This window comes from Danio rerio, chromosome 13, assembly GCF_049306965.1.
Source record: "Danio rerio strain Tuebingen ecotype United States chromosome 13, GRCz12tu, whole genome shotgun sequence".
NCBI lineage: Eukaryota > Metazoa > Chordata > Actinopteri > Cypriniformes > Danionidae > Danio > Danio rerio.
The window spans coordinates 12,202,945-12,227,413 of record NC_133188.1 but is presented as its reverse complement, the minus strand read 5'-3'; the positions used below and the strand labels follow the sequence as shown (position 1 = coordinate 12,227,413).

The window sequence follows — 24,469 nt, the reverse complement described above, 5'->3', positions numbered from 1 at the left end:
TATTGAATTGAATAATTTTAGGTTCAGGTGACAACAAGGGCAATATCACAAATGTTAAATTAAAGGAATAGTTCACCCAGAACTGTAAAATTTATTCACACTTTGTTTTGATAGTCCATTCATTGCATCTACATGTCAACTAATTTTCATTAGATTATAAGACTGTTAAGTTTGGGTTAGGGTTAGTGTAAGTTGACACGTGCTTGCAGAGTTTCTTATAGTCAGTTAAATGTCTGTATCAACAGATATTAAGCAGACTGTCTACTAATACTCAAATGGAGCGTTAAAATAAAGTGTTACTAATAATTCTGTCATCATTATGAAATATATTTTAATATTTTGAATATAATATTTTGAAAAATGTTGTAAACTGGTACTTTAGGAAATCCTGTGAGTCAAGTCAAATTTCTAATTCGTCAAGGTGCTCTAAACACTATTCAAGGAGTCATTTTGTTAATTTTGTGCTGATGACCGTGTGACTGGAATTTGTACCACAATGAAGGACCCCTGATGATGCTGTATGCAAAGGTAAAACAATATCATATAGTGGTTTCTTTGGTTTGTTAAAATAGCAGAAACACTTTTAAAGAACTGAGCTTTAAGACTTCTATATTAAACTTTAATAATATTTAGTCATATTTTATTTAGGTGAATGTCGCTTTTTAAAATAATATTAATTCATGTTTTTACAATTAAAGGAACAGCTCACCCAAGAAGAAAATGATGCTATCATTGATTCATCCTGTAGCTACTTACTCCAAATTGGTTTGAATTTCCTTCTTGATTTCCTTCTTCTGTTAAACACAAAGGAAGTTATACTGAAGAATGTTAGGGGGAAAACAACCATTGACTTCCACTGTCACGATGTTGTTGCTGTATCTTTTTAATGTCAGAAACCTACATCATTAATGGCAATTTAATAATGTGTTAATTTAACTTGCAATTATATATTTACAGTGCTCAGCATACAGTTGAAGTCAGAATTATTAGCCCCCTTTGATTTATTTTTCTTCTTTTTTAAATATTTTCCAAATGATGTTTAACAGAGCAAGGAAATGTTCACAGTATGTCTGATAATATTTTTTCTTCTGGAGAAAGTCTTATTTGTTTTATTTTGGCTAGAATAAAAGCAGTTTTTAATTTTTAAAAACCATTTTAAGGACAAATTTTTTAGCCCCTTTAAGCTATATATTTTTTCGATAGTCTATATATATATATATATATATATATATATATATATATATATATATATATATATATATATATATATATATATATATTATATATTATATATTATATATTATATATATTATATATTATATATTATATTTGTGCATATACATTAGATTAGTCAGTACTGAAGCCAAATCAGGAGCTTATCTAAAAAAAAAAATAACTTACAAAACTTAAAAAAGAGGAAAAAGCAAAAAGCAAAAATTTGAAAAATTGACTCAATTTCTTTTTGTATTTTAAAAATATTTTGCTTAAATTTAATTTTATTATTTTTTAAATTTCTAAATATGTTTGGTGACTAAAATATTATTCTAATAAATATATCTGTTTAATAAATCAGTTTTGTTTAAATGCACCAAAATGCATTGCCTATATTCACTGGGAAATGGATACAAATATTAATTTTCAAAATGGGGTGTACTTAATTATGCTGAGCACTGTATAAAGTTTAAAATAATATAATTTATAATAAATAATAAATAGAGAATGTCTGTAAAATAAAAGAAAATGTACTGTTTTTTTAAATTGTATACACCACCAACCCAGACAATATATAACTTAAACTATTAAAAATGTTAATAAAACTCCCTTTTAAAAAAAAGTTCTTGAAAGAAAGATCAAGGTCAAAAAATCAATTCAAAAGCATAAATAAACAGGAGGAAAACGTAAAACATGAATCACAAAATACGTAAAGCTAAACATTTCTGCATATTTTTACAATGTGCCAGTGTTGTTGGTGGTTCATTGTGCTGTGGAGACCCCTGATAAAGCAGAGAAAAAGTATGTTAGTATTATACTGCCCTACAAAGGCAAAGTGCAGTAACTACACATTTGGTCAAAATAGATCCTAAAAAGTACTAAAACAGGCCCTGTGTTTGTGAGTGTCATCTGTTCTGTCTTGTAACAAAATCTCCTGCTTCAATTTTCCCATATCAGAAAAACGAAGGTGATTTCAAAATCCAAACTGCTGTAAAAACTTTACAGGAATTTTGATCAGTTTCAGCTTTTGCATAGACACCGCACTTTGCTTTTAAACAGCTCAATTCCTTTATAGAAAAAAAAAACTTAAGAGAGAAAAGACCTGGAACAAAGGCAAAGTCAACAAGTTTCAGCTTGAAAGATAAAAATCTATAAACTTAAAAGAAGCTTGTGCTCCAGACTGGCATGAATGAGCTCATGACTGTTTACCAAAGTTATGGATTAGATGTGAGATATATATTGTATTTTTCTTATTTTATTTAAAAAAAGTTTTTATCTTTCTTTTTGATTTATTTCCTCTTCTGTAAAGGGTTAAACTGTTGGGGAAGGGGTTCATTCATTCATTCATTAATTCAGTCATTCAATCATTTTCTTTTCAACTAAGTCCCTATATTAAACTGATGTCGCCACAGCATAATAAACCGCCAACTTATTCAGCATATGTTTTACACTGCGGATGCCATTTCAGTTGCAAACCATCACTAGGGAACATCCATACACTCTCATCCACACACATACACTACGGACAATTATAGCTTACCCATTCACCTTGTACCGCATGTTTTTGAACTTGTGGGGGAAACCACAGCACCGGGAGGAAACCTACGCCAACACGGGGAGAACTTGCAAACTCCACACAGAAATGCCAGCTGACCTACCACTACCTACTGCGCAATGGCGTCGCCTTGGGGAAGGGATTGTTCTGAAAAAAAAAAAAAAAGATTGAAAAATCTTAAATAAAAAGTTTCAAAATTAAAAAAAGAAAGTTCATGCTCCCTTGTAAAAGTATTTCGTAGTATTTTTTCATATATTTTTAAAATACAAAAATGTGTAGTTTTTTGTGATGCATTTGAAAATAAAATGTATTAACTTCATTGTATTTTTGCTGATCCCTGAATTTAACTACATTATAACTAATAACTAAGCAAGTCCAGCGTTATGGAAGTGACATCTGCAGTAAAAAACTGTAAGTATAAATTCACATAGAAAGGATATTTTAACATTATATTAAAACAACTGTTTATATTTTCCTAAACTACTCAACACAGAGTTATGAGATCAGATAAATGTCAATCTGTAACCTTTTTAATATTTTAAAGGAGGAAAATAAGCAGCGATAAAAATAAGTCTGCGAGTTTACAGTATTGTGTACAACATGTTCTGTGGAAATTCTGTAAATTAAACTGCACAACCCAACAGTAAAAACGCTAATCAAAAGGATTATTGTCGGCTCACTAGAACAAAAATCATTGATTTAATTTTATGTGACAGGTTTGCATTTATAAGGAAAACGCTTTGTTATGGGTGTGACATCTCTCTCCGCTATGGATGTGACAGATGTGAAATTGCCACGTTTGTGAATTTAGTAAATTAAATATAATTGTTTAAATAAGAGATGGACAGTATTTATGATACACATATTTCAAATACAAGTTTTAAATACAAAATAGTATTTTGTAATTTCTATTTGATGGGGTTTATGAGGAGGGAATTCGGGTGGTTTAGAAGACCCACCCCTCACTGACAGAGGTTTCCAGAACCTTTCTTTTGGAAATCCCACAATTTCCAGAATTTGTCCCACATGAGCTCATTTGTCCTATTTTGACTGCTATGCCATCATAAATAGTTAAAATAACCTACCGATAAATGTTTTAAGACCAAGTGGAATCCTCTGTTGGCTGTCGCTTTGGTGTGACTCAGTTTTAGCCAATGCTAACTATAATTTTTCATGAATTCAACATCCAGCCGTGCAAGAAAACATACAATCTGATGTAAGGGAAGTCGTCTTTCGCTAATGTATTGTTTTATAGAGCAAATATTTGACAAGTAACTTTTCTTCAAAATCTTGGACCTTATTCTTGAAATAAAAAATGACCAATGAAAAGTAAAGCACCAACCAAAAGTGAATTTAAATACTATTTGGACTATGAATTTTCAAATGTATTTTTTTGGTTTTGATGACCATCCCATAATAATCTATTTTACCTAAAATAGTACTTTAAATGTCAATAAAATGCGGTATTTAAATCTCCTAATAAAATAGTAGTCTAAATGAGGCCTTTAACTTCACAAAGAAAAAAAGAAAAAAGAACCACCCCTTTCACCAGGTGGGCTACAGGCCTGTACCAATGGGGCCTGTACAGTAAAATACAAGCCTACAATAATAAACTTATTAAGAAAAGGTTTAGCTATTTTGGTCAAAAACTTAATTTTTTTATGGCAAGGTTGACATTTGCATGGAATTGCTCGACTCTATATGTAGATGATATTGTAATACAGCTCAGTGTGGAAGCTGATGAATTCCCGAGAGCTCCAGTAAGCGGCGGTAATGGGTGATTCTAGTTTACCGTTTAAACATAAAATCTAACGAAGAAGAAAGAGGAGGAAAGGAAGTCGTCTGTTTGCAGTTGACGGTAGTTTTGAGTCAGTGTGCGGTCGTGACAGGTGTGTAAACTGTTTATTTTTTCGAGGATAAGCTGTGCTGAAGCGCTTTTCTGTTGAGGCGAAAAAGCCGCGAGCTGCCATGATGACACAACACACACACTGCAGGTGGGAGGCGACCGTCTTTAAAATACACCCAAATATTAAAAACAAGGGACAGTTCTTGCCGTTTCCATACGTGACATTAAATCACGACAGATTTGTAACATGTGAAGATGGTGTTCTTATTTTAGTTGGTTTTATGTGGTCTAGTTTGCGACGAAGATGTTTATGCGATTTTTCAGCTTTTCTTGATCTGAAAAGTTCCCGAAATCCTTTTTAAACAAGTTTGAGATTGCAGAGAATGATTTAAGTGGTGCTGATATAGCTGATTTGTTTCATAAAGTCTTTGTTTAATACTTGTGCGTCATATAAACTGCATGTTCGTGCCAAAATGGAAGTGTCATGTATCAGTAATTGTTTCAGCTTTCATTGACAAAGATAACCACCTTCATTTTATGAGGATTTCAACACTTTTTATAAGGGTTTGTTTACACAGTGACACTGTTGTACCTATGACAAAAATATACTATGTATTTTTTTAAATTTTCCTATGCTATCAATTTTTTTTCATGTTCTAAATGCTTAGCATATATTTTGACATATTAACATTACATTATGAAATTAATTGACACAAAAATGGGAGTTAACATAAATTTTAATGCATAATTGTTGTGTCCCTTAAACTTACACACAAATCTGTCAGTATTTACATACAAAATAAACTGAGATTCATACCAATATACATAATAAATAAATAAGCAGAATAACACATGGTGCATAAAAAAAACGAAGCAGAAGAGAGTATATGCTGCTTTTTACTTTACACTTGTGATTGTTTATTCATTTCATTTTCACCTATTTCTTTAATGAAAGCAGATCACTAATAATGTATGATTTTCTATTTTCAAATGGCACTGAGATTAAATATTGCAGTGTTGTATTTCAAGGGGGGAGGTTTTGACCAAAAAGTCCTGAGTTTAACATTTTATGCAGCTTGTGAGAAATTGATCTATGCAAGGAAATGAAGGTGAAATATTAAAAGTCTTTTTGGCATAACTTAAACAACCCAAATGATCCGACTGTTAACTGTTATCCGACAATGATAACTGTTACATATAGCCAATTATATAGCATGTATAGTAAAAAATTTGTAAATCTATTAAAAAATATGCGAATATAGTAAAAAAAAAATTATATGTGAATAAAATTATGGCTTTGAGAAATGATGGGTTTATGAACAAACATGTCCATATAAACTAGGGCTGTGTTAAATGTTTTTTCAGTATCGATATTGCAGTGTGATCATTCGCAATAGTCACATTGTGAGTAAATGCAATGTTGAGATTGGATTATAATAATCATTTCGCAAGTGTTTTTGACGCTTGTAACTATATGAGGATTAGGGTTGGGTCGATGCCATCATACATTGCCGATCGACATCACCATGCTGAGCCAGCATCACGATCCTCGCCCACACCCCTGTCGCAGCAGCAACCTGCTCGTGAAAACAACATACTGGGGCCCGATTTACACTAATATGTCTTAGTTTTATTATCGTTTTAGAACGGAAATGATCCACGTCCACACTGACGTTTCACCTAGCATTTCTGAAAAGCCATTCTTCCACACTATACCGCTGAAAATGCACATCACTTGACCACACACACACACACACACACACTGGCATGTGCTGCAGTGTACTGTACTTATCTTTATTTATGATTTGGTTATGGATAAAACAAAGACCATGCGGGTCAGGTAGTTGAAACGGTAGGCTACAAATAATAAACTTGTTATGAATTAATTCATTATTCATAAATAATTTATTCATCGCCGCCTATGACAACGATGCCATCGTCCATCGCGATGTTTCACATTAGACATTGTTCAATGACAAATTGGTTGACATTGGCCAACCCTAATGAGGATTTTAAAAGCAAAAAGACTCAAGAAATTCTACCATTTGTAACTTTAAAAATTTAAGAACAATTAATTTTATTAAATTGGTTACACAACAAAGACTATGCAATATTATTTTACATTTAATTATTCAATTACTGTATGTTGAATGCAGGTAGGCTCATTGGAAAACAGTAAAACAATGTTTAATTAATTTGTATCTTGTTTTTTATTCAATTTATCTCTGCTTGTAGATTGTTTTATGCTATTATGATATTTAAAATTATGATATTTAAAAATGATGATATTTTATGCAGATGCACACCTCTACAGAATCCTCCCAATCAATCCTAAATTATATATTTTGTCCCCAAAAGGAAATCTAGTGAAATTGTGTTCATGATCTCAATATATTACAGAATAAAAAAATATGTTAATTTTTTTTTCAATATGGGAGAGCTCTAATAAAAAGCACAAGACTTAATGTTAGAAACAATCTGGCTGCAGTCAGAAATTAATCCTAAACTGTTTCTCCTTTCGCAGTTTTCACATCGGATCCACCAATTAGCAACACTCAGCGATGTCCTGTACATTTTCAAGAGAGCCACCAAACAGGAGCACAATACAGAAGCACAGTCATATGAAAATGTCATGATGTGACAGCCTTCCTGCATAGTACTGGTGCTTATTTTGTCTGCATTAAGATGCCTCGACTAGAGGAGGTAGCTAATGTTGTCCTCAGGGTACCCAGTATCTTGGTCCTGGACATGCTGTATAAATGTGACATTGACAGCTTCACTGATCATCTCAAAGCGAGGACCGAAGACATGCTCTTCAAGTACAAATACGTCATCTGGAACATATATTACTTGGGTAATTATTAGTTCTTTATATTGAAGCACTAGTGCAGTATGCAGTGTGTAACGTGTATTGTTGTTGGTCTGTTTTGCAGGTCACATAGTGAGTGTTGTGGTGCTGCTGTTGCCACTGGGACACATTATCCAGCTTTACCTGCATGTTCTTTGTGCCCTGCTGCTCTATATGGGTCATCAGATTGTCAGGTGAAAGTATTAACGTTTTTTGGGTCATTGTATATGCATTTATATTCAGTGCTTGGCATAAATGAGTACACCCCATTATGAAAATAAATATTTTTATCTATTTCTCAGTAAACTTTTGGTGCAATTTAACAAAAATATATATATATTAAACAGATAATTTTATTAAAATAATACTTTACAGCAGGGGTCACCAATCCGTTGCTGGAGGTCCGGTGCCCTGCAGGGTTTAGCTCCAACTTGCCTCAACACACCTTCTTGGGTGTTTCAAGTATACCCAAGCTGTTTCTCAATTCCAAGAGCGCAGAGAACAGACTTGCGTTCTTGTGGAGACCGGTCTTGCCAGGTGTCCTCGGAAGAACGAACTCGGGAGACCGCAAGGGCAGAGAACACATCCTCTGAGAAATGAGATGCTGTTTTCTTCCTAATGGTCATTTGACCTTCACACGTTTTAAAGGGCACCTAGGTTACCCCTTTTTTCAGATTTAATTGAAGTCTTTTATGTCTCTAGAATGTGTATATAAAGTTTCAGCTCAAAACACCGATCATATTTTTCATTATACCTTTTACAAGATGCTGTTTTATACACATTTCCAGCAGGGGGTGGTTTTGTCGTACTGCGCCTTTAAGGCGAGTTCTGCCCGCCTACTGTTTCTACGTGCCTTCCCACGTGCTTTAATCTCCTCCCTCGGCTGCGTCAGACAACAGACAGACTTAAAGGAAGAAGGTCTCACGTAGCGTTTGAGAAATACTACAGTAAGAACTAACCTTTACTAATCAGTATTGTGAAGTTGCATTGATGAGTCACACACAATATCGTTACAAAGTTCACGCGCGCGCAGACACATACACACAGAGATATACACGCACACCGCAGCTGACACACACACATAGGCAGGCAGGCAGACAGACAGACAGACAGAGCGCGCTTAGCTTAGCACTGTTTTTGCACTCAAATGTGACAGGATACAGGCTAACCTCCAGTGCTGTGTGGATATCTGTTATGCTAGTGTACAAAATAAACCTGATTTAACTTCCACAAACCGGGATTGAAGCGTCTTCTTTTATAATTGTTCTGACACGCGGCTGTGCTGATGGAGTAAAGCTGAAGTAAATCGCTGTAATAAATTACACACGTGCACTGTTTTAAAACACTTTAAACATGTGAAACTTACTCTTAATCACATTTGATGATGATTGCTGATCCTAGCGAACAGAACAGACCTTTTTTTCCCGGTTGCTTTGCGTATGTCTGCCTGGTCTTGTTGACATATACAGGTGACTACCGGGACATGTTAATGCGCGCAGCTGTCAATCAATTCGGTGGGCGGGGGGACCTCACTCCTACGTAAAGTTGCGGTCAGTCTGAAAACCGCTCTAATTGGTCCACCGTTTTTATGTTGTTAAATTGAAAAAAAAAAGCACTTGGTGTGTTTATATCACCCCAATATGATGGTTTATACACTATATATACACATATGTTTGCCCAAACAGCTTGAAAAGTAGATTTTTCACCATCGGTGCCCTTTAAATGGTAAAGTATTTAAACATTGCAGCATTCATACAACGATGTATTGTTTTTCCCCTTTTCAAAATATATACTCTGCATAAAACATTATAAATATATGTTGCACAATATAAATAAAACAGATTTTAATATGAATTTCAGCAAACAAACACCCTTAATGTGTTTATTCCTTTATTAAGATGTCCATGGTAATGTTTACATTCACCGTTTCATTTAGGGAAACTCCTGAGGTAGATAAATGATATTTCTGAACTTTATTAATAAATCTAAATAAAATGCTGCGCTTCCCATCTCCAGTCGCAATGACTTTTGGGACTTCCAGAGCAAGTTTGGTGCTCAAGTCTGCATCGGTGTGTCCTCAATATCAGGAACACATCCGGGAAGTTTCACGCATCCTCTGTTCTTGCGGTCTTGAGTATTGGAACTGAACTTTGGCAGCTGATGATGACGTTACACGAGAACGCAAGATCGCTAAAGATCGCATATTGAGAAAAAGCCCTAGTAAGACCTTGATTAGCTTGTTAAGGTGTGTTTGAGTAGGGTTGGAGCTAAAATCTGCAGGACACCGGCCCTCCAGGAACAAGTTTGGTAATCGCTGCTTTAGAGTGACTATTGGACACAAATATTTCAAACACTAAATGATGCCTTTAATTTAGAAATAAAATTTAGTGTTGAAATGGCAATTTTTGGTGTACCAGTACACAATATATCATTGACAAACAAGGAACAAATGTTATCTCATTCGCTGATTTATTAGCGAAGAGAAGAATATTACTTGAGTGGAAATCAGCAGCCCCACCTAAAGCTTCAATGTGGATGTGTGATCTGGTTTTATATTTTAAATTAGAGAAAATTACAATTTTCAATAAAGGGATCTGTCCAAAAATGTTCACACATGGCAACCCATGATCACATATTCTGAAACAATTAAGATTTAACTGATTATTGGAAGTGATTCATTTAAAATAATCTGTGCAAACAGGTTTAAATGTGATCACAAATATTGTTATGTTTCATATATATGTTGAAGACCACTATAAATGTGTCAGATTATTGATTTGTAATATCATGGAGTCATTTATTTATTTGAATTATTTTTACTATTGATATTGTCTAATTGTAAATGCATACAATACAGTAAAGGTAATTTTTATTATATATATATATATATATATATATATATATATATATATATATATATATATATATATATATATATATATATATTTTTTTTTTTTTTTTTTTTTGCTTTACTGTATTTTTAGCTATTTCTGTTGCAGTTTTATTTAAATTTAACTTGTTTGAAAATTTATTTTGGTGGTAAGAGTCATTTTGGGAAAAAATGACAATATTGATTGTACAAAATGTTTTGTTAAACTCACAAAAAAAATCACAAATAAAAATGTGAAATAAAAAGACTGTAGCCTGACGCATAGAGTTCAGGGTACTGATATTGATATCATTAATTTGAAAAGATACCAAGTAAATGAAAAACCAATGCACAGTAAATATATGTATGTATGTATGTATTTTAGTCACCGAACATAATAGAAATAATACTCTACAATACAATACAAGATTATGAGAAATATTGAAAAAAAAATTGCAAACTACAAAAACTTTGTCTTTTTTTCTGCTTGGTTTTTGTCAAATATATTGCATAAATATAGTAAAAAAATCTAATATGTGAATAAAATTATGGCTTTGAGAAGTGATGGGTTTTATTTTGTTTGCAGGGATTATGTAAAAGGGGAAGCTCAGTATGGGTATGAAGGCGTACTCTTTTTGGACTCTCCAGCATTGAATCGTTTTGTGACTGCACTCACTAGTAAGTAGCCATGGGCTGGTATAAGATTCTGATAGTATAAAAAAATTTGGATTAAAATCACGATTTCACATATTGGGATTACTGCTCTAAAATATGTTCTTTTTATAAGTTTGGGTTAAATAACTTTTTTCCTCATTGAACACAAAATATGTAATTTAAGCACAACATATTTTGAACAGTAGTTTTTAATGTAGAGTGTCCTTTCCTGCTGGAGAAACTGTTGCCCTAAAAAACTGAAATAAGCTTTATGCTGGAAAAAAGTTAATTGCCCCTCCATTGGACCTTATTTGAGAAACCTTTTAACATGCTTGGCTCTTAAAAAGCTCACATATATAATAAGGAAAAAGTCCTCTAAATTTTGTGATATCTGGGAAGTGTTTTTGAACTTTGTACAAAAACTGAGATATTGAAGAAGATTTGGAAGTCTGAAGTTGTGGAATGTTAATTGGTGCTATATTAGAATTATTATTATTTTTTTATTATTACTATTTTTATTAATGTTTTTATTAATACATTTATTTATTATAATATTTTTATATTATTTTTTCTTTTAATAAGGGTTATTATTTAATTTTTTCCCCTAAGCTTGCCTAGGGTAAGTTGTGGGTATTGGGGTTTGAATTATTGTAAAATCTTGAAAAACTCAATAAAGACATGTTATACAAAAAAAAAACAACTGAAATAAAATAGTTGTAAAAAAAAAAAAGGCATATATATATATATATATATATATATATATATATATATATATATATATATATATATATATATATATATATATATATATATACAGGAATGGTATAACAGAAAATTATGCCAGTTTCAATGGTAAACCTTGAAACCTGTTATCGTCGTATGCCTACTAGTAAGTTGAGAATCACAATCCAGAAAACCATAAACACCATCAAAAATAACTTTAACTTACTTTAAAACAGTATATCTGTTACTTTAGGTTACAAAATACAATATAATGGCAAACATTTTTTTTTTTAATGAACCATTTTGAACTTGCCAATCTTGAGCTACTTTCGGAGGTAGTCAAAAACTGACTGGACTGCTTTTGTTGTGTACAGTAAATGGTTGTGTGGTCAGCTGTCTTCAAACAGCCAGTCATATTCATTTTCACATTTCAGAATTATACAGTAAATAGCTTATTTCACAATATTAGATTGAAAGTTTAAAAAAGCCTATACATCTACCTCTTGTGCTTTATGTAACATCAAATAAAGGCCATTGACTTTAAAATTGTGTTTCTTAGTGCAAAGACATTTCTGATTTTTATTTGTGGTCTTATAGAATAATATCTCTATTGTTGGGCAGGATGGTTATTCATGCACTGAACTCTCCATTTCAGCAGCAGTAGTAACCTTTCAGCTTTATTGCTGTCTAAATTTAAAGGCGTTCTCCAAGTGAATTCTTTATTTATTACTCTATAATACACTATATATCAATTTAATGTTCATAAAATATTTTTTTTTTCATCTCACTTGATGCATTTCTTATTTCTGGATTGATTGTAGACAATTTAGGCAGCTTAAAAAAAAAGAAAACTTTAAATCAGCTTTGATCCATGTTTTACTTTCCTGCTTATGCAAATTAGTTTCTTTCAATTAGATATTGCCTTGTTTGTTAATAATGATAATATAAAAGCATATAAGAATACTATAATACAAACCAGTTGTTTTAATGTACTGTAATTAACCAACAAGTGATATCTGATGGTAGTTGTTTTTATAAAGAATAATTTTATTATAATTATTATTTAATTTAATATTTTTCTGGCTTTAAAATCATTATTAAAGCCAGGTGCACACTGTACAATTTAAAATAATTCTTTTGATTGTTGCTTGTCAGATTGTGAAAATGTTCCCAGCTATAAGCCTAAAAAACTGGTGATCTAAGTTGTCATGAATCTTAAAAGAAAGTGTGTTCTCTTGCAATTTTTATGATGGTATGTTTTGCACAGTGGCATAATTACCTTTGACATATTCGTGACGTAATTATGAGTGTTTTATTATATGTGTGTGTGATTAATCCAGGTCAGATAATAGTCAGTACTCTGTGTGCGTTCCTCATGCGGACTCAGCGTGTATGGCTGTTCTCAGCACACTTGCTCCCTCTTCTGGCGCGTGCGGTTTCTGTCCCGCTGAACTGGCTCCTCACGCTCTCCTCCGTGTCCATGATGATCACAGGGGCCGAGGTTGCCATTTTTCTCCTTGCCAATTTCTTTGTGCCATACAGACTGGCCAGAACCACCTACAGAGAGATAATGGACATTGAGGTAAAACACAAATGCATACTATACTGACATACCTGCACATATTTTGCACATAAATCAACTCAGTTTTACTAAACTTGGTTATTTCTGTAGGTAACGGAGTTGTATAGACTGATGGCAGTCGGAGTCTCTCTCTGGCATGGCTTTGCTGTGCCAGTATTGTTTAGCGTCTTCTGGTTTGTGCTGTTTGGAGTGCAACTGATAACCAATTTTGGGACTATCACTGCTGTTCAACAGGGGCCACTCCTCTACCTCCTCACCAGGTAAATGGCGTATAACAAAGGGGTCTTGTTATGCTCTTTTTGCAAGATATCTCAAAATGTGTCTGTGACGTTTCATAACAAAATGCCTCATGGTTAGTCCTTTACACCATGCTCTAGAAGAAAAAAATATTAGAGGAAATACTGTTAAAATTCCTTGCTCTGTTTAACATAATTTGGGAAATAGTTATTTAAAAAAACAAAATTCTCAGGAGCGCTAATAATTTTGACTTCAACTGATAATGGTTTTGAATAATCGTGATTACAATTATGACCAAAATAATCGTGATTATGATTTTTGCCAAAATCGAGCAGGTCTACACCTCAGTTCTAGGCTGATTATATTAAAATAACGTCATTTCCAATTCAGTTTCTTATGACACATCACGTCTTTTTTAAAGAAACAGCTGCTTTAGAACTTTAAATGTTGATGTGTAATTTAAATGTGGAATTCTCCCGGTCCTCCCGATTAGCCAATCCAGACCTGCTTGTCGGTGAGCTATGGCTCTGTGTAGTAAATGCTGCTACATCTGAAAGCATGTGAAAATACCATATGTAATAGCAACAAGTGTTAACTCCAGAGTCACTTAAAAACTTCAATCGAATGGTTGACATAAATCCTTAAGTGAGAGGATTTTGTGTGATTATTAGTCAAATTGAATCGAAGAAAGTAGCTTAATCTTCTTTTTATAAGGCACAACTGTAGGGATTTCAAGGTTTTTTTCTTTGTGGGTATTTGGCATTGCACATGAGATCACTGTCTGGCCTTACAACTGATCACAGAACAATGCTTCGCTGACAAGATGCTTAATTTGCGTTTGTGATTATGTTTAGCTTAATTGCCTGATTGCAAATAGAAATGTTTTTGTCTGTGTTTCTTTAAATGCAAATGATCTATTGCTCTCCGCCCCCTTTCCAGATCAGGGTTAAGCATTTACAACTTGTGCCTTCGGACATACTTACACTATGTACAGTTGCCTTGAACCGGGCCAAAGCACGCTTGTCTCCCCCAACGGCACATTCGGACTTGGGCATGCTTACGTCTTCGATGATGCGCTGTTCAGTAAGCGCTTTTGCTCAGCACAGTGGACATTTCTTTAGTTATATTGCTGTAGTCATTTGAAATGCAATGACACGCAGTCAAATATTTCGCTGAACAGATCAGCCACTTTTGACGCTCCTATAGAATCATAAAGTCCTCGTGCTGCAGGAATTAGGAGGTTTGCTGAAGGCGCAGCTGTGGTGCAGTGAGGGGTTGCGTCTTTAATAAACTACGTCAGTTTGCGTGCATTGAACAATAAGAATAATTAATATATCCGTATCAAACAGTCCCTAAAAAGTCACTCGCTTTCAGTTTAGGGCTTTCACGTTTTGCACTCACACAAGCGTACCGCACCGAAGCCCAAGTGAACCGCGCTCGGGCACACCTCTTCAAACCTAATTCAGAGCACTCGCACTTTTCAAACGATCCGGGAAACAGGCCTGGGCATGGTTTGTATAGCATAGTGTGAGTGGGCCCTCAGTTAAACAGGCAACAACAAAATAAATGTGACATGCGTTTTAAAGCCTTATTAGTTTAAACTAATGACTGTAAAAAATATGGACGACGCGACAGCCCCTTTCCCCATTGAGCGCTTTGAGGGCAAAACGCCTGCTTGACGGGCACAAACTGTCGCAAAAGACTGCTGAAATTGGAGCCTTGACATGCGCAGAAGGACTGTCTGATGGAGCCAGAGGAGGAGCCGCGAAAATGAGCGGAGTCAAGCTTCCAACCAAACGTTTTATGTAAAATCAACCACGCCCCCCGAACTGCTCAGCATGTGTTTGCTGTCATATCAACACAAATAGATGTAATAACGTTAACAAATATGAGGGTTTTATATATTCAATCGCGCCAGCTCCGGGCGCATAACCTACTCGCGGCGTCGCGGGCTGATTCCGGCTCGCATGCGGCAGCGCCGGCTCGCTCGGCCGCCGCATCTGGCTCGATTGACTCGGGCTGGAATCGGGCAGTGAGTCCAGGCATCCGGAGTAGGTCCAGCAGAGGTAGTCAGTCTGAGCTCTGAGGGGTAAGTCTCCGGCTGGAATCTAGCTGGAACTGGCCCTAGTGTATTTTGCTATCTGGGTGGCTAGGCGTACGTGTATCAGCAAACTAATAAAGCCAGAAAAAAGCCCTGACCTTAGCGAATCAACAGTGTTCCACCAGGATCATGTATGTCAGAAACTGTAGTTTACTGCTGAACTCATTTTGTCATGGTAAAATAACACAGAAATCGAATAATAACACTTCAGTCTTCTGCCGATGCTCAGACGCGCTGCTTTGAGAAACTGTCAATCACAACTGTCAATCACGATGACACGGCCAGCATTAAATTACTGCTAAAAACAAACTGTTTACAAAAATGAAGATCTGCACCTATTTCAGTACAATAACCAATGCCTTAATCGACCAGAACCATCTTTCGGGACAGTTTATTGCATGTGTAATAATTTTTTTTTTATTTGGGCTCAAGTCTCCTTCATTAACACGGAGGAGGCGGGCTTTATGACTTGTACTGCAGCCAGCCCCCAGGGGGCGATCTAACGGTCGAGGCCTTCACTCAAACGCAGGCTTGCGGCACACTTGGTTTAAACCCTTGATATGTGATTTTTCTGAGTACACAAACATGAAGCGCACCACACACACATTGATTTTGGTGGTTTATGATGACTCTCCTCAGGCGTAATGTAATTTATACTGTAAAAACTGCTTATTATATGGACTTGCCCTACCTCTACCCTTAAACCCAACCCTCGCAGGAAACCGGTGGTTAATTTTGAATGTCAAAAGACCCTGTTTAGAGTGATTTTTAAACTGTTTTAAATTTTGAGGATACAGTGCATGTGCTCATAAACCTCATCATTGTAATATTGTAATACCTTGGTCATACTCGTGTCATTATACAAATTTGTGTTCTCGTAAACCACCAAGCAATACACAAAAAGACTTGGGTTGTTGGGTGGCATGTTGTGTGTATAAAAACAAGTTTGTCTTTAGCAGCAAACACACACAAAATTATGAACAAAATTGAACATAATTGACTGGAAACTTACATATTGTTGCCTGTGTCTGTGAATGTTAAGAGCTTTGCAAAAAAATTGCTAATGTAACAGTATATTAGTTTTGTAAACTGGCATCTCTTGGATGCAAAGACCAACCAGACCTTATTAAATTTGAGATATTGTGATATATTTGGATATACAGTATTGAAATAAAGTACAACTCCCAGTGAGGTGAAATTTGCTACTTTTTTCATGCTCAAACTAGGGCTGCTCGATTATGGTAAAAATCATAATCACGATTATTTTGGTCATAATTGTAATCACGATTATTCAAAACGATTATCAGTTGAAGTCAAAATTATTCGTCCTTCTGTGAATTTATTTTTATTTATAAATATTTCCCAACTGATGTTTAACAGAGGGTTTTTTTTTTTTTACAGTATTTCCTATAATATTTTTTTCTTCTGGAGAAAAACATCTAGTAAAATATAATGTACTGTCATCATAGCAAAGATAAAAGAAATCAGTTATTAGAAATGAGTTATTAAATCTGTTATGTTTAAACTGTGCTTTAAGCATCTTCACTGTATTTTTTATTTTATTATTGATTAATATTAAAAACAGTCTCCAGCAGCAGGAATATCGCACGCTGTCACTTTAAGAATAGTGCGGCTCTGATATGGTTTCTCTTTCTCGTGTCTTTTGATTCTCAACTTGTTTGTTTATTACACAAATGAGGGTTAATATGAATAATCACTAAACACCGCACTCTGACACAAGTGTGCATGTATTTGACCATTAAAGCGCTCGCATTAAGATCGCGTTATGTGTGTGCGCTCTGCTGTCTGAGGCTAAGCGTGGCGCGCGCGCAAACACACCCACGCGCTACTTGTCCGAGGCTAAGCGCGGCGCACACACACACAACAGTATGTGCTCTTTTGCGCTTTTAAAAATATGAATGATGCGCATCCCGTGCTGCAAGAGTTACATTTCAGCACATGCTTTTACTGATTTTCACGTGGAACTGAGCTTTGCAGAGGCAAAGAGTTTTCACACGTGTACGACTGGAAAGGGGGCGGTACGTGATGGAATAATCGTTTATCTCGATTAATAGTATTTCATAATCGAAAAATGCCAAAATCGAAATCAGATTTTCGATTAATTGCACAGCCCTAGCTCAAACAGTATTGCTTTTCCCTAATGCAAGTTAAAAGTGTTAAGAATATATTACGTCTAGGCATAGGCCGGTATAAGATTCTGACGATATGATAACCTTGGATAAAAATATCAAGTTTTCACGGTATTGTGCTTACTGCTCTAAAATCTGTTCTTTTAAAATGTCTGGGTAAAAAACAACCTTTTTTCTCTTAAAATATTTTTTATTTCGAGTTAGACCTGCTCGATTTTGGCAAAAATCATAATCACGATTATTTAAAACTATTATCAGTTGAAGTCAAAATTATTTGCACTCCTGAGAATTTTTTTTTTTAGATAAATATTTCCCAAATTATGTTTAACAGAGCAAGGAATTTTAACAGTATTTCCTATAATATCTTTTGCTCTGGAGAAAGGCTTATTTGTTTTATTTTAGCTAGAATAAAAGCAGGTTTAAATATTTTGAAACCCATTTTAAGGTCAATATTATTAGCCCCCTTAAGCAATATATTTTTGAGTGTCTGCAGAAGAAACTACTGTTATACATTGACTTGCCTAATTACCCTAATTAGCCTTTGAATTGCACTTTAATCTGAATGCTTGTATTTTGAAAAATATCTAGTTAAATGTTATGAACTGTCATCATAGCAAAGATAAAAGAAATCGGTCATTAGAAATGAGATATCAAAACTATTATGTTCAGAAATAAGTTGGAAAAACAAAAACTTCTTTCCATTAAACAGAAATTGGGAGAAAAGGGTTGCTAATATTGAGGAGGGCTAATAATTCTGCCTTCAACTGTGTATATATTTACAGCTATTTTCCACCATGCAAAGTAAAGAGAAATAAATACAATAGAATAAAAATATGAAACAAACTGTGATTTAAGCATCTTCACAGTAAGACAACAACTTTAGCTACAAAAGTCCTTCAGTCAAGAGCAGTGAGGGATTTTCTCCTTGTTGTTTGATTAATGATAAAAACAGGCGGCAGCAAGAATATTACTCTGTCACTTTAATGGTTTCTCTTTCACGTGTCTTTTGATTCTCAACTTGTTTGTTTATTACACCAATGAGGGTTAATATGAATAATCACACCGCGTTTTGACACCTATTTGACCATTAAAGCGCTCACGTTAAGATGACTTTAGATATGTGCGCTCTGCTCGTCTCAGTGTGTGAATGAGACCGTATGCTGACCGCATGCTTCTGTGTGTGTGCCCCGCACACAAACACGCATAAGCACGCGGTCTTTCGCGTTTTTAAGAGCAACAAGTGTGTACAACTGGAAAGGGGGCGGTATATGAAGCAATAATCGTTTATCTGGATTAATGGTTTTTCATAATCGTTAAAAGCCGGAATCGGATTTTCGATTAAATGCACAGCCCTATTTTGAGTAACATTTTATGATATTTTGGAGCAGTAAACATGTCAGGCTAAACAATTCAAATGAATCATTGACTTCTGCTGCCTTCATTTGTTTCAAAAACCTTGATTCAGTTAAAATTTAAAATTGCATATTTGGATATTTGTTCTGCTGGAGGTACTGTTGTCCTAAATTAACAAACAAAAAACATGAATAAAAAATCTTACATATACCTTGGGAACGGTATTACAGTAAATTTTGTCAGTTTTAAAAACCTTGACTTTTCCAAACCATAGTATACCTTGAAAACGGTTATCATCCCATGTCTAATTACGTCCCCTTTGTAAAGTTAAAACAAAAAATTACTTCTTTTTTTATGTTAATAATGTGTCTTTTTAAACAAAAAAAACCTTAGTATACTCTGTGATGCAAATATTTGAAAATGACCATTAAATACAGGTTAGTGTCATCATTTACCTGAATGACAAATTTAGTTTTTCCAAATGATTAAAAATAAAATTATGGGTGTGCAACGCTGAGGAAAAATTCTATATTAACTGTTTAGTTTTAAGTGTCCCATTATGCTGTTTTGGATATTACTTTTATGTTGTACATAACATAGCCGTATGTAAAAGTTGTGCAAAGCTTCAAAGATCAAAGTACATGGTAAATAAAGGTATTGTGTAGTGAATTGATTTAGGCCACTTATTTCCTGGTCAAAGCTCAATGTTACTCACTTTCCCCTCTGCCTATTCCCTGCTTTATCTGGGGGCGTCAAAGCAGAATGAGCTGACAATTAAAATGAGTTTTGACTGAAAATAACTAGCAGCATTCACTACTGTGGGTACCTGCAGGCCAGCTGGAGGTTGGGGGACAAGTTAAAATTGCTCATTTTGAGTTTATTTGGACCCAAGAAATGGAAGACAAACTAGTGTAAATTAGGCAGGAGCGCCCGTGTCATGTGAGCAATATCAACCGAGTCAAAAAAGAAAGTTGAAGAGAAATTGCTAATTCCCTTCAAAGCCAGGTGAGCAAATATGTACACTTTCTACCCCATTAAAGGCTTCTTTCTCATTATGTTGATGTTAATAAAATATATACTACGAGTTTTTGGTAGTTTGAAAGAAGTTGTCTGCGATGCAATGTGAAAGCCCCTGTCGCCGATCCATCTTGCAGTGTAAACAAGGCTGCGACAAAACGCTAGCCCAGATAATCATGCAGTGTGATAACATCTTTGACACGATTACTTTTAAAATCATGCAGTCTGAACTCAGCATAAGTTAGAGTACAACCCTCAAGGCTGGGAAACACACTCACACTCTCCAATTCACACACTACGGTTAATTTACTTTATCTAATTCACTTATGACGAAGGTCTTTGGACTGCGGGGGAAACCAGAGCACCTGGGCAAGCTCTCACAGCTTTGGGAAAAACATGCAAACAGAAATGCCTCTTGGTTAAGTCGTGACTTGATCCAGCAACCTTCTTGTTGTGAGGCAACCATGGCCACTGTGGCAACCATGGCCACCTAGCCACCGTGCCACTCCTCCTGCTCTAACATACATCAGATTAAAGAAACCTGCATGATGCCAGTCTAAACAATGTCTACTTTGACCTGTCTACAAAGAGAGTAGCCGTAGCTGAGGCCTGGTTTTTCTTGTTAGCATGTTAAAAGTAAATCTACTTTATAAGCACTTCCAAAGGATGAGTTTGTCTTGAATTGTTAATTTAGCTGCCTATACAAGTGATGAGGATTCTTCAAGAGCTAAAATTCAGATGCAGTAATTTGCAATCCTTGCAGAGCAAAATTTAAGTAGTGGACCAATCACAACAGACTGAGCCAATCTTCTAAGCCAGGGGTCACCAAACTTGTTCCTGGAGGGCAGTGTCCTGCAGATTGTAGCTCCAACCCTAATCAAACCCACCTGCACAAGCTAATCAAGGTCTTACTAGGTGTACTTGAAACACCCTGGCAGGTGTGTTGAGGCAAGTTGGAGCTAAACACTGCAGAGTCACCGGCCCTCCAGGACACAGATTGGACACCCCTGTTTTAACTAATCAGAGCAGAGTGGGCTTTTGGAAAGGAGGGGTTTAGAGAGGGACCAAAACTTCAAACAAACTTTTGCAGATGTTCAGATGAAAAAAATATGACCCTATTACGTTTTTTTTTTTTTACCTTCAATGGCAGGAATGTTCAATGTTTTAACTATTTAAAGTTAAACAGTTGAGTTTGACCATATTTGAATAGAATCAGAATCAAAATCCGTTTTATTGCCATGTTTGCTTCACACACACAAGGAATTTGTTTTGGCTACAGAAGCTTCCAGTGTATATAAAGTGACAACACAAAATAAATATGAAAGAAAAAAGAAAAAAAAAAGATGATAACTATTAAACAGAGATGCAGTTAGTCAAGAAATCTGGATGTTGAATTGTATGTACAGATTTTTTATAAATATACAGGTTATAAGGTGATGTGTACAAATGCGAATGTAGAAAGTATTGCATTGTATATTGATATAAGGTGTTTGCACAAGTGCGTATGAGAAAGTATTGCACATATTTATTGCACAGTTGGGGGATTTTTAACTGTTCATAAGGTAGATGGCCTGAGGAAAGAAGCTTTTCCTGTGTCTGGCTGTTTTCGTGCTTGGTGCTCTGACCAGACGGTAACAGTTCGAACACGTAGTGTGCTGGGTGCGAGGCGTCCAGAGTGATTTTGCGAGCCCTTTTACTCACTCTGGAGGAGTACAGTTCTTGAAGTGTTGGAAGGGTAGTGCCAGTGATGCATTCAGCAGTCCGGACTATTCGCTGTAGTCTACGGAGGTCGGTTGTGGCAGCTGAGCCGAACCAGATGGTGATTGAAGTGCAGAGGATGGATTGAATGAGAGCTGAGTAGAACTGTATGAGCAGCTCCTGTGGCAGGTTAAATTTCCTCAGCTGACAAAGGAAGTACAGCTGGGCTTTCTTCACAATATAGTCTATGTGAATCTCCCACTTCAGATTCTGAGAAATGGTGGTGCCCAGGAACCTGAGTGATTCTACTGCAGCCACAGTGCTGTTCATGATGGCGAGTGGGGGGAGTGCAGGGAGGTTTCTCCTAAAGTCCACTGTCATCTCCACTATTTTGAGCGTGTTTAGCTCCAGGTTGTTGTATTTGCACCATAAAGCCTGCCGCTCCACCTCCTGTCTGTTTTGTATTGTGTAGTGTCGTCTGCAAACTTAATGAGATTTAAGGAGGGGTCTTTTGCGGTACAGTCGTTGGTGTACAGGGAGAAGAGCAGTGGGGAGAGAACACATCCCTGGGTGTGAGAGAACATATACTCATCCCATCTCCATGTCTAGCAATTTTTGGTTAGCTCAGCATAAAATATTGAATCCGATTAGACTATTAGCATCTCACTTAAAAACATCAAAAAGCTTTGATGATTTCACCAATTTTTTTAAAACATTGTAAAACTCATGTGTTTATCTCTTAGCTGTTTAAATGAGCCTTTTCCCAAAAAAGTGGAGTGTTCCATTAACCAACCCAAAGAGACCTTTAAATAAAAATAAGACACTTTTCAAATATCGCATAATAATAAGACTGTAATTTTCTCTGAATTGCCATGTGAAATGCGAATTGAATGTGTTTTACAGTGTTTCCGAATGCTGTGCCAGCCCATACTCTCTGCTCGGCTTAACATTTGTAGTGTCTTATACGGCGCTGGGACTTCTCAGTCTCTGCAAGTTCTACCTCGGAGGATTCAACGCTCTCCAGAACCATAATGTCATGCACAGGTAAAAGAAGCTTGTGTGTGTTTACTGTGCATGTGTGTTTCAGTTTTAGTACAGATGTTTATGGCTTTGCTTGTTTTCTAGGGGTGTGACCGAGGGGGTGACTCTGCTTCTGCTGGCTCTGCAGACTGGGTTATTGGACATGGCGGCTCTGCAGCGCTGCTTTCTGCTCTTCATCATCCTCTTCATCGTTCTCACATCTACTCTACAAAGCATGAGTGAGATCACAGAACCAGTTGTGTTGGGGCTCGGAGCCAGTAGAAACAGGTACAGTATATAATCCTGTTTATAGCCTAAACAAATGACACTATTAATGGTTGACAGGGAGGATTGTATGGCGTCTGGTGACACAGACAATATGTTTGTGTTCAAATGTGGCTGTTACATCCCAACTGTATAGTCTTCATGTATGATTAAATTGAATGATTTGAAAAAGTAATATAATAAAATTATACAAAATTGTACAGTAATTCTGGCAGGGAGGGAGGCAGCTAGGCAGACAGACAGACAGAAAAATTAGACTAATCGATTATTAGTTCAGAAAATATAAAACTGATAACTTTTTGCCCAATTAAATTTTTTTTTTTCCAGAAAAGGAAACTGGTAAAAAAATAACTGATATTATGAATATAAACATGCCTGAAAATATAACAACTTTCTTGTTATTTTATGCAGGAAAGTTTACTCTGAAAGACATTTAAAATAATATTTTTAATCATTTAAACTCAACTTTATATAACTTTTTAAACCTTTATAACTTTGTATTTTGACTTTATAACTCGAATTGCTACTATAACTTGGAATATATATATATATATATATATATATATATATATATATATATATATATATATATATATATATATATATATATATATATATATATATATATATATATATATACATACATGCATGCATGCATGCATGCATACATACATACATACATACATACATACATACATACATACATACGTGTGTGTGTGTGTGTGTGTGTGTGTGTGTATGTATATATATATGTGTGTGTGTGTATGTATGTATGTGTATGTATACACACACACACACAGTTGAAGTCAAAATTATTAGCCCCCCTGACTTATTAGCACCCCTGTTTATTTTGTCCCCAATTTCTGTTTAATGGAGGGAAGATTGTTTCAGCACATTTCTAAGCATAATAGTTTTAGAACTATTAAGAACTTTTTAGTTTTATTTCTAATAACTGATTTATTTCGTCATGATGACAGTAAATAATATTTTACTTGATATTTTTTAAGACACTTCTGTACAGATTAAAGTGACATTTAAAGGCTTAACTAGGTTAATAAGGTGAACTAGGCAGGTTAGGGTAATAAGGCAAGTTATTGTATAACGAAGGTTTGTTCTGTAGACTATCGAAAAAAATAGCTTAAAAGGGCTAATAATTTTGTCCCCAAATTGTTTTTTGAAAAATTAAAAACTGCTTTTATTCTAGCCGAAATAAAACAAATAAGACTTTCTCCAGAAGAAAAAATATTATCAGACATACTATATCATATGACATCTATATGACATACTATATCATACATACAAAAGGGTTTTTGAGACTC

General features: G+C 35.0%; 1 protein-coding gene across 2 annotated transcripts in view; it reads left to right on the top strand.

Moving 5' to 3' along the window:
* Positions 1–4,593: 4,593 nt before the first annotated feature.
* Positions 4,594–24,469, top strand: part of zmp:0000000662 — a 33,814-nt gene continuing 13,938 nt past the window's right edge. For both annotated transcript variants that reach the window (XR_012389191.1, XM_001342476.10), the window contains exons 1-8: positions 4,594–4,761; positions 7,138–7,467; positions 7,547–7,655; positions 10,917–11,008; positions 13,048–13,289; positions 13,380–13,549; positions 22,749–22,889; positions 22,971–23,153. Coding sequence is in view for 1 of the 2 variants with exons in the window: in XM_001342476.10 (XP_001342512.2) it covers positions 7,299–7,467; positions 7,547–7,655; positions 10,917–11,008; positions 13,048–13,289; positions 13,380–13,549; positions 22,749–22,889; positions 22,971–23,153 (1,106 nt within the window). In the remaining variant the exon portion in view is untranslated. The remainder of the gene's footprint in view (positions 4,762–7,137; positions 7,468–7,546; positions 7,656–10,916; positions 11,009–13,047; positions 13,290–13,379; positions 13,550–22,748; positions 22,890–22,970; positions 23,154–24,469) is intronic.